Source organism: Salvelinus sp. IW2-2015, linkage group LG1 (genome assembly GCF_002910315.2).
Source record: "Salvelinus sp. IW2-2015 linkage group LG1, ASM291031v2, whole genome shotgun sequence".
NCBI classification, from domain to species: Eukaryota; Metazoa; Chordata; class Actinopteri; order Salmoniformes; family Salmonidae; genus Salvelinus; species Salvelinus sp. IW2-2015.
The window spans coordinates 42300199-42311490 of NC_036838.1; the positions used below are offsets into that span (position 1 = coordinate 42300199).

The 11292-nt window shown below is 43.7% G+C and overlaps 1 protein-coding gene across 13 annotated transcripts in view; it reads left to right on the forward strand.

Annotated features, from left to right (window-relative positions):
• Positions 1–11292, forward strand: part of LOC111967787 (eukaryotic translation initiation factor 4 gamma 3) — a 67335-nt gene that overhangs the window by 26967 nt on the left and 29076 nt on the right. For 9 of the 13 annotated variants that reach the window (XM_023993145.2, XM_023993171.2, XM_023993154.2 and 6 more), the window contains exons 7-10: positions 1113–1133; positions 2687–2866; positions 2981–3092; positions 8298–8404. In XM_023993145.2, the coding sequence (XP_023848913.1) occupies positions 1113–1133; positions 2687–2866; positions 2981–3092; positions 8298–8404 (420 nt within the window). The remainder of the gene's footprint in view (positions 1–1112; positions 1134–2686; positions 2867–2980; positions 3093–8297; positions 8405–11292) is intronic. The other 4 variants (XM_023993203.2, XM_070444968.1, XM_023993219.2 and 1 more) reach the window with 1 other exon arrangement.

The window sequence follows — 11292 nt, forward strand, 5'->3', positions numbered from 1 at the left end:
AGTCAGGCTCAGTGTGTCTGAATCTGAACTGTTTACTGGCACAGAGTACACAGTACATGCCCTGTCACATACTGGCTCTGCTCTGTGCTGGCACTGGCCTCTTGTGCCGCCACGGAAGTGGAGTCGGAAAGCAGATGAAGCAGAACTAAAGGGCTATTATACGGCCAGAGAAAATGGGCCTTGTCTCTGATATAAATTGCAATCCCCACACACAAAAAATGGTTACATAGTGATCTCATTCGGACTTCTCAGTGTTACTCTTGATTTCTCTTTTCTAAAGGAACTTCAGTCTTTTGCTCTTTATTGCTCTTTAAGAATGCAAACCAAGAGGTCAGACATAAGCATAAAGTTGTTGTTTGGTTGAACAACATTAGTTGTAGACTCTATCTCCACTTTAGAGACATCCAAGTAAATTGTATCAGTATTGGTTTTGAGCTGGTGTTTACTGTGAGCAGTTTTCTTCCAGTTATTCTAGTAAGAGTTCAAATTCAGCCATGAAATGGTCAGATATTAGCATCAACATTTTGCATCTTGAATTAACATTTAACTTGCGCAATTGAGGCCATGTCATCGTGCTCTGTTTGAAATGAGCAGAGCTATCATTGTTGTCACTCCCTGATAGTAACAACAAGCTCATGTCTGCCAGCCAAATTTGAGCAAAATCCTAGTTGGTCTACCGTGCATGTTGCCAGAGCAAAGCAAACTGAAAGGGAAGAAAAAGGAGCGTTCCCATCAGGATTGACTCGGACTCCCGCCTCCTTCTCTGTCTTTACTCCGTGGTGTTGGGAATAATACTGCGGTCACACCTGGTGAGCCTGGCTGAGTTTAGGTGAATGATAGAAGCTAGATAGAAAGACCTCTGTGATGTCACATAACTCCAGAGGGTAGGTCCTGGCTCGCAGCGTTTCACACCCTGTCTGTGTTACTAAGTCATTGCTGTCGGCTCCTCACTGGGACTGAGAACTACCCAGTTGGCAAAAGGGCCCACCGGCTGCATAATGTTGCGGTTTGTGCGTRTGTGTGTTGTGAATGATTGCCCGCTGTGTTGGGCTCCACACTCATCAGTGCAGTCTCCCATTGGCTTTTCTCTCTTTCTTGCTTCAATATTCAAGGGAGGATTCAGGCCCATCCAGGTAATAATGACTCTTATCATAACTCTCTGCAGATGCATGGCATGAGRAACACTCCTACCTACCACCTACTGGTCCTAACCCCTAACATTTAACCTTTAACCCCAGAGCCCTCCTGTGGCCATCATCTTCACTACAAGTAGAAAACGCCTCCCCCCCCCCAACATAACAATCTAAGACCACCACACTCACTCTCATGCTGTCTTTTCTTTAACAAACAAAGCCTTTTTAAAATAATTATATCATTTTGATCCATTCTTCTTTCCTCATCTTTGCTTAGTTTGGCTGAACTGCATGCAGAATATTAGAACTGTTAACTCTTCCTTTTAGAGCTGATAACTCTTCCTCGCCCCATTTTATTTATATTTGTTGTAATTTTTACCCACCTTCTCCCCAATTTCATGATAACGATCTTGTCTCGTGAGCCTAGTAAAGGCCCCCCCCAGCCAAACCCTCCCTTAACCCGGAGACGCTGGGCCAATTGTGCGCCGCCCTATGGGACTTGCGGTCCCCCCAAATTTTTTACAATAAAAATAACCTGATTTTAAAGGAAGTTTGTGTACACTTCAGGGTACCTGAATCTCTGAATTATTGGAAGCTGAGTCAACTGTGTGGTAAACTTGAGCTCTAGTCGTTAGGATGTCGGCCACAGCTGTTGTTTGGAGTCTTTCATCTTGCCCAGAGTAGGTTGATTGCTGCATAAAATGTTATGAGTTCCCCCAAAAGAGCCTGGCAGCACAGAGCCTCCCATTGATTGTAATATTTAGTCTCCTGCAAACAGCACAACTTCTGSAGTCATGAGAACATTTTCATGATTCTGTGTTTTATGATGCGTGAAGAGCTGTCTCCAAATCGTAAACACAATCTATACACAGAACTATAATACACTGTATCCCCAGTTTGTCTACATTAACTATAGCATAAACAGTAACAATTTATCTTAGAGCACTTCCCTTTCCAAATGTGACTGTTGTAGACACTGCATTGTAAAGGCCATTTGGTTGCATATAGAGTCAGCATTTGTGGTGTGTAACAGTGTGTGTGGCTGCGGAGATAGGTGAGTAGGTACAGGTGTTGCTGGTTGGTGGTGGACTCTGGCAGCATGGCACAGTGCTCTCCAAAGCCCTGTTGTAACAGCACAGCAGGTTGGGAGGCAGAGGTGGCTGGTAGACCGCTGTGTTTTGAGACCTTTCACAACCTCCATCTCTCTGATGAGAGGGCTGAGTGAACCCAGCTGGAGGGGTCAGGAGTCCTATGGGTGTGCTATGGGTTTAATGCTGCCTGGGGAAAGATGTGCTCTGACTGTTTCAGTGTCTCTCTGTAGACCAGAACAGAGTGATGGAGTGGAAGTGCCATCCACCTGGTCCTCTGAGATGATGCTTTCTGTCCCTTAGGCCTTAGTGGCTATTCTCTCAGAGCCCCTGCATCCCCAAAGCTGAAATGAGACCGCACATGACAGGCATGAAGAGATAACACTGCTGTTGGGACAGTTGTGGATCCTCTCTTGCTCCTCTGGGACTAACTTTTGCCACATTTATTATCTTTGTGTGTGTCAGTTTTTCCAGAGGGCTCAGATGCAGACAGCGCGGCCAACCATCCCCACCAACGCTCCCTCTATGCGGCCCTGCTCTCAGAACCCCACATCGGCGGTGTACCCCCCCAACCAGCCCACCATGATGATGATGGCCCCCATGCCTTTCCCTTCCCCACAGGCTGCCCAGTACTATATCCCACAGGTGAGACTGACTGACCAGGCTGCTGCTACTCTCCAGTAGGCATTCCTCTCCTATTGTCCCACACTGCCTTTAACCTTTTGTTCTATTCTATCCCCTCCGTTTGTCTCTCTGCAGTATCGCCACAGTACGCCCTATGTGGGGCCGCCCCAGCAGTTTTCAGTGCAGCCGCCAGGGTCTGGCACCTTCTATCCTGGCCCTGGCCCAGGGGAGTACCCTGCTCAGTACGGTAAGTCTCAGCCAAGCACATGTATGTGTGTATATACAGTGGGGAGAACAAGTATTTGATACACTGCCGATTTTGCAAGTTTTCCTACTTACAAAGCATGTAGAGGTCTGTAATTTTTTATCATAGGTACACTTCAACTGTGAGAGACGGAATCTAAAACAAAAATCCAGAAAATCACATTGTATGATTGTTTAAAGTAAATAATTTTGCATTTTTATTGCATGACATAAGTATTGATAAATCAGAAAAGCAGAACTTAATATTTGGTACAGAAACCTTTGTGTGCAATTACAGAGATCATAGTTTCCTGGTAGTTCTTGACCAGGTGTTGCACACACTGCAGCAGGGATTTTGGCCCACTCCTCCATACAGACTTCTCCAGATCCTTCAGGTTTCGGGGCTGTCGCGGGCAATACGGACTTTCAGCTCCCCAAAGATTTTCTATTGGGTTCAGGTCTGGAGACTGGCTAGGCCACTCCAGGACCTTGAGATGCTTCTTACGGAGCCACTCCTTAGTTGCCCTGGCTGGTGTTTCGGGTCGTTGTCATGCTGGAAGACCAGCCACGACCCATCTTCAATTGCTCTTACTGAAGGAAGAGGTTGTTGGCCAAGATCTCGCGATACATGGCCCATCCATCCTCCCCTCAATACGGTGCAGTCTCCGTTCCCCCTTTGCAGAAACGCATCCCCAAAGAATGATGATTTCACCTCCATGCTTCACGGTTGGGATGGTGTTCTTGGGTTGTACTCATCCTTCTTCTTCCTCGAAACACGCGAGTGGAGTTTAGACCGAAAAGCTCTATTTTTTGTCTCATCAGACCACATGACCTTCTCCCATTCCTCCTCTGGATCATCCAGAATGGTCATTGGCAAACTTCAGACGGGCCTGGACATGCGCTGGCTTGAGCAGGGGGACCTTGCGTGCGCTGCAGGACTTTAATCCATGACGGCATGGTGTGTTACTAATGGTTTTCTTTGAGACTGTGGTCCCAGCTCTCTTCAGGTCATTGACCAGGTCCTGCCGTGTAGTTCTAGGCTGATCCCTCACCTTCCTCATGATCATTGATGCCCCACGAGGTGAGATCTTGCATGGAGCCCCAGACCGAGGGTGATTGACCGTCATCTGAACTTCTTTCCATTTTTCTAATAATTGCGCCACAGTAATGGTTGCGCATTCTCACCAAGCTGCTTGCCTATTGTCCTGTATGCCCATCCCAGCCTTGTACAGGTGTCAATTTATCCCTGATGTCCTTACACAGCTCTCTGGTCTTGGCCATTGGTGGAGAGGTTGGAGTCTGTTTGATTGAGTGTGTGGACAGGTGTCTTTTATACAGGTAAGAGTTCAAACAGGTGCAGTTAATACAGGTAATGAGTGAAGAACAGGAGGGCTCTTAAAGAAAAACTAACAGGTGCCTGTGAGAGCCGGAATTCTTACTGGTTGGTAGGTGATCAAATACTTGTCATGCAATAAAAATGCAAATTAAGTTACTTAAACAAGGTTCATACAATGTGATTTTCTGATTTTTGTTTCTAACGATTCCGTCTCTCACAGTTGAAGTGTACCTATGATAAAAATTACAGACCCTACATGCTTTGTAAGTAGGAAAAACCTGCAAAAATCGGCAGTGTAATCAAATACTTGTTTCCTCCCCACTGTATATATATATATATGTCACAACAGTGAGTACAACTCCCTCAACATTTTTTGTAAATATATTGAGTATATCTTTTTTCATGTAACGACACTGAAGTAGTGATGTGTAACAAAAAAGCTTTGTTAAACAGTGTAAAATATATAGATAGTACCTCAAAATAACTCAACACCACAGCCATTAATGTCTAAACCCATGGCAACAAAAGTGAGTACCCCTAAAGTGGAAAATGTCCAAATTGGGCGCCAATATAGCGCCATTTTCCCTCACCCGTGTCAAATGTGACTCGTAGTGTTACAAGGTCTCAGGTGAGAATGGGGAGAGGTGTGGTTAAATTTGGTGTCTAATTAGCTCTCACTAACCCTCATAACTGACGTCACTGGAAGGTTCAACATGGAACCTATGGCAAAGAACTCTTCTGATGATCTGAAAAAAGAAATTGTTTTGCTCTACATAAAGATGGCCTTGGGCTATAAGGGAAGATTGCCCAGACCGCTGAAACTGAGCTGCAGCCACGGTGGGCAGAACCATACAGCGGTTTAACTGGACAGGTTCCACTCAGAAAGGCCTCGCCATGGGTCGACCACAAGAAGTTGAAGTGCACATTCCTTCAGCGTCATATTCCAGAGGTGTCTTTGGAGGAAATAGACGTATGAGTGTGCATAGGTTTGAAGGGGTGGGGGGTCAGCCTGTCAGTTTCTCAGACAAACGCCGTACAAACTGCATCAAATTGGTTGCATGGATTGTCGTCCCAGAAGAAGCCGCTTCTAAAGATGATGACAAGAAGCCCGAAACAGTTGCTGAGACAAGCAGACTAAGGAACAATGGGTTAACTGGACAATGTCCCTGTGGTCCTGATGAGACCAAGATAGAACTTATTTGGTTCAAGATGGTGTCACGCGTGGTGTGGCGGCAACGCAGGTGAGGAGTACAAGAACAAGTGTGTCTTGCCTACAGTCAACATGGTGGTGGGCAGTGTCATGGTCTGGGGCTGCCATGAGTGCTGCCGGCACGCTGAGGACTACAGTTTCATTGAGGGATACCATGATGCCAAACATATACTGTGACATACTGAAGCAGAGCATGATCCCCTCCCTTCGGACGACTGGGCCGCAGGGCAGTATTCAAACATGCATAAATCCCCAAACCACCTCCAAGACGTACCACCGTGCCTTGCTAAAGAAATTTGAGAGTAAAGGTGATGGACTGGCCAAGCTGTCTTCCAGAACCTAAACCCTAATTGAGGCATCGCTGTGGGGAGCATCCTCAAACGGAAGGTGGAGGGTGGCAATGTCTCTAACATCACGCAGCTCCGTGATGTCGTCATGGAGGAAGTGGAAGAGGACTCCAGTGGCAACCTGTGAAGCTCTGCGTGAACTCCATGCCAAGAGGGTTAAGGCATGTGCTGGAATATGATGGTGGCCACACAAAATAGGTGACACTTTGGGGCCAAATCTTGGCATTTTTACTTAGGGGTGTAACTCACTTTTGTTGCCAGTTGGTTTTAGACATCTAATGGCTGTGTGTTGAGTTATTTTGAGGGGACAGCAAATTACACCTGTTGTTATAAAGCTGTCATTCACTACTTTGACATATGTAGCAAAGTGTCAAATTTCTTTAGTGATTGTTCACAATGAAAGATATACTCAAATATTTACAAAAATGTGAAGGTGTACTCACTTTTGTGATAACTGTATGTATATGTAATATATAAGTGGGGTATGTGTATTATATTATGAGTGGTCGACCGATTTTTGATTTTTCAACGCCGTACTAATTATTGGAGGACCAAAAGAGCCCGATAACGATTTAAATCGGCCGATTTTAAAAATATATTTTTTTATTATTTGTAATAAGGAACTTCAACAATACTGAATGAACACTTATTTTTAACTAATCCATCAATAAAATCAATTTAGCCTCAAATAAATAATGAAACATTTCTAATTTGGTTTAAATAATGCAAAAACAAAGTGTTGGAGAAGAAAGTAAAGTGCGAGTTATATGCCATGTAAGAAGCTAACGTTTAAGCTCCTTGCCTAGAACATGAGAAACATATGAAAGCTGGTGGTTCCTTTTAACATGAGTCTTCAATATTCCCAGGTAAGAAGTTTTAGGTTTTGTAGTTATTATAGGAATTATAGGACTATTTTCTCTCCTACCATTTGTATTTCATATACCTTTGACTATTGGATGTTCTTATAGGCACTTTAGTATTGCCAGTGTAACAGTATAAGCTTTCCGTCCTCTCTCCTCGCTCCTACCTGGGCTTGAACCAAGAACACATCGACAGCAGCCACTCTCGAAGCAGCGTTACCCAATGCAGAGCAAGGGGAACAACCATTCCAAGTCTCAGAGCGAGTGACGTTTGAAATGCTATTAGCGCGCACCCCGCTAACTAGCTAGCCAATTTACATCGGTTAACCAGCCTAATCTCGGGAGTTGATAGGCTTGAAGTCATAAACAGCTGCTGGCAAACGCACGAAAGTGCTGTTTGAATGAATGCTTACGAGCCTGTTGGTGCCTACCACCGCTCAGTCAGACTGCTCTATCAAATCATAGACTAGTTTAATAACATAATAACACACAGAAATACGAGCCGTAGGTCATTAATATGGTCGAATCCGGAAACTATCATCTCGAAACAAGACGTTTATTCTTTCAGTGAAAATACGGAACCGTTACGCATTTTATCTAATGGTGGCATCCATAAGTCTAAATATTCCTGTTACAGTTGCAACAACCTTCATGTTATGTCATATTACGTAAAATTCTGGCAAATTAGTTCGCAATGAGCCAGGCGGCCCAAACTTTGCATATACACTGACTCTGCGTGCAATGAACGCAAGAGAAGTGACAACAATTTCACCTGGTTAATATTGCCTGCTAACCTGGATTTCTTTTAGCTAAATATGCAGGTTTAAAAATATATACTTCTGTGTATTGATTTAAGAAAGGCATTGAATGTTTATGTTAGGTACACATTGGGGCACGACAGTCCTTTTTCACGAATACGCACCGCATCGATTAATATGCAACGCAGACACGCTAGATAAACTAGTAATATCATCAACCATGTGTAGTTAACTATGATTATGATTATTGATTGTTTTTATAAGATAAGTTTAATGCTTGCTAGCAACTTACCTTGGTTACTGCATTCGCGTAACAGGCAGGCTCCTCGTGGAGTGCAATGTAAGCAGGTGGTTAGAGCGTTGGACTAGTAACCGGAAGGTTGCAAGATTGAATCCCCGAGGCTGACAAGGTCGTTCTGCCCCTGAACAAGGCAGTTAACCCACCGTTCCTAGGCCGTCATTGAAAATAAGAATGTGTTCTTAACTAACTTGCCTAGTTAAATAAAGATTATATAAGCTGTAAAAAAAAAAACGGCCCAAATCGGTGTCCAAAAATACCGATTTCCGATTGTATTGAAAACTTGAAATCGGCCCTAATTAATGGCCATTCCGTTAATCGGTCGCCTCTAATATATACTATATATATATATATATATACTGTACTCTGCTTACCCTTTTCTTCGTCCTCCCTGACAAAGCTCCTGGACCTCAATACTATCCAGGACAGCAGGTGTACCCCCCCTCACCCTCCATCATAGTGCCTACACCGCAGCAACCTCCACCAGCCAAGCGTGAGAAGAAACCAGTGAGTATCTCAGCACGCTGCCGTCTCCACACAGACACACATATGCCATGGTCTACCAAACATTTTCCTATCATACACTCCCCATGTATATAAGCATACACATACAGATACACACACTAKTAGATTCCATCTGCTCAGTTACACACCAGCTTTTCTATTTCCATATGCATACTGTGAGAGGATATGAGAAATGATCCCTGATGTTTCTGATAAGAGACACTTCTGGATCCATCAGCCTTTTTGAGTTACATTTTAAAACGCATTCATTATTTTACAGAGAAAGTATATGAGGGATGACGGGTTGATTTTAGATCAAGGCTGCCAGGAGAGTGTTACTGTGTGTGGAAGGAGGGTTGGTTTGAAATGTATGCCAGGCCTTAATCTAGCTCTGACGCTTGGGAGCTCGGCCTCGAGGGACCCCACTTTGAGCCTATTAGCAGTCATTTTGACTGTAACATTCTAACAGTAATAAATACATTTCATATATGCCATCGAAAAAATAATAATTTGGTTGTGTTTATAAAGGTTTTGGTTATTTCAAAGAACACAATATCATTTTGATTAGTTTGTTACTGTAGGCTGTCTGCTGCTTCGTGAAGCGCCTGGAATAGCTGTTATTCTTAATATTTTGAAATGAAGCTAATCTCTTCAAATTTGAGTTTTTTTTTGGCAAAGGTAAACATTGTTGAAACCTCCAGAATCTGCTCTTTCAGATACTATATAGAAATCAAAACGTCTTACCTGCATGTGACTAGGAGGATTTGAAGAAGTCACTTTTGTTGCTCCATTTCCCTGCCTCGGTCAATTACAAGCTGCGCTTCATATACAGTTTGACAATTGATGATTGTCAATTTAATCTTGTCTTAAGGCTAACTCTATATGTGAAATTAGTTTCAATAGGGTGTTGGTGTAGTTTCGAGTGGCCATCATTAGGGTTGCACATTTTGGTGGAATATTCAGAGGTGGAAACTTTCCGTGGGAATATATGGGAATTAACAGAAATATATGCCAGTTAATATTAATACCATTTAAATGTAGAATTGTTTTTTGAATTTTTTAGAATTTACCATATCATATGGAGACAGAAACATAAGACTTATCTTATCATAAGTAGACATAATTGCAAATGATTAAATCCTTCCAATAGGAAAAAACTAACAATTTCGTTACGAATTGAACTTCAATTAAAAAAACAAGAGTACACAAACGAACGTACAGTCAATACAACAATAGAAAAATCTATGTACAGTGTGTGCAAATGTAGGGAGGTAAGGCAATAAATAGGCCATGGAGGCAAAATAATTACAATTTAGCATTACACTAGAGTGATAGATGTGCAGATGATGTGCAAGTAGAGATACTGGGGTGCAAAAGAGCAAGAAGATAARTAACAATATGGGGATGAGGTAGTTGGGTGTGCTATTTACAGATTGGCTGTGTACAGGTACAGTGACAGGTAAGCTGCTCTGACAGCTGATGCTTAAAGTTAGAGAGGGAGATATAAGGCTTCAGTGATTTTTGCAATTTGTTCCAGTCATTGGCAGCAGAGAACTGGAAGGAAAGGCGGCCAAAGGAAGTGTTGGCTTTGGGGATGACCAGTGAAATATACCTGCTGGAGCGTGTGCTGCGGGTGGGTGTTGCTATGGTGACCAGTGAGCTGAGATAAGGTGGGGCTTTTCCTAGCAAAGATTTATAGATGACCTGGAGCCAGTGGGTTTGGCGGTGAATATGTAGCGAGGGCCAGCCAACAAGAGCATACAGGTCGCAGTGGTGGGTAGTATATGGGACTTTGGTGATAAAACGGATGGCACTGTGATAGACTGCATCCAGTTTGCTGAGTAGAGTATTGGAGGCTATTTGGTAAATTACATCGCCGAGGTCAAGGATCAGTAGGATAGTCAGTTTTACGAGGGTATGTTTGGCAGCATGAGTGAAAGAGGCTTTGTTGCGAAAGAGGAAGCAGATTCTAGATTTAATTTTGGATTAGTTGACTCTTCACATGGGATGATTTCACTGACCAATAAAAGAAAGGGAATATTGAATGGTCCCCAATGATCCATTGCATCTCCCAAAAAAGGTTTTCAACATACATCTGTAAAATGATAAACTAAACTAAAGTTTTGATGTCTTCCTCTCAGGCTTCCATGTCTTCTCCCTGGACCTCCTCAATGTCTACCTCTTGAACATCAAACTCTGAGACCTCATCTTCACTGTCACTTTCCAACCTTGTTGARGATGGCTCGTTGTTAGGCTCAAAAAGCCTCAAATTTGCCCGGATGGCCACCAATTTTTCAACCCTTGTATTGGTCAGCCTGTTCCGTGCTTTGGTCTGTGTGTTCCCAAACAAGGGCCAGGTGCCTACTGAGGTGGCTGATGATGGTGGGATTTGGAGGATGATTGAGGCAACAGGGGAAAGAGCCTCAGCTTCACAAAGTCCCTTCCACCAGGTGGCTGATGAGATGTGTTGGCACGACTGCCATATTGCATCTCCATCCCAAAGCACTTGCTTGGAAGTGTACATCGCCAGACTGCCAAGAACCTTGCCCTCGTTTATGCCAAGGTGGTGAGACATTGTAGTGACGACACCATAGGCCTTGTTGATCTCTGCACCAGACAGGATGCTCTTGCCAGCATACTTGGGGTCCAACATGTACGCTGCAACGTGTATGGGCTTCAGGCAGAAGTCTTCATGCTTTTTGATGTATTTCAGAACTGCAGTTTCCTCTGCTTGGAGCAAAGGTGAAGTGGGCAGGGCAGTATGGAATCTGAACATCAGACAGGATGGCATTGTCTCCCGCAATCCGTGCCACTGCTATTAGGTTTCAGGCTGCTTACCACTCTCTCCCCAAAAATACACTCCATCCAAGGCATCTCTTTGATGGGGCTGT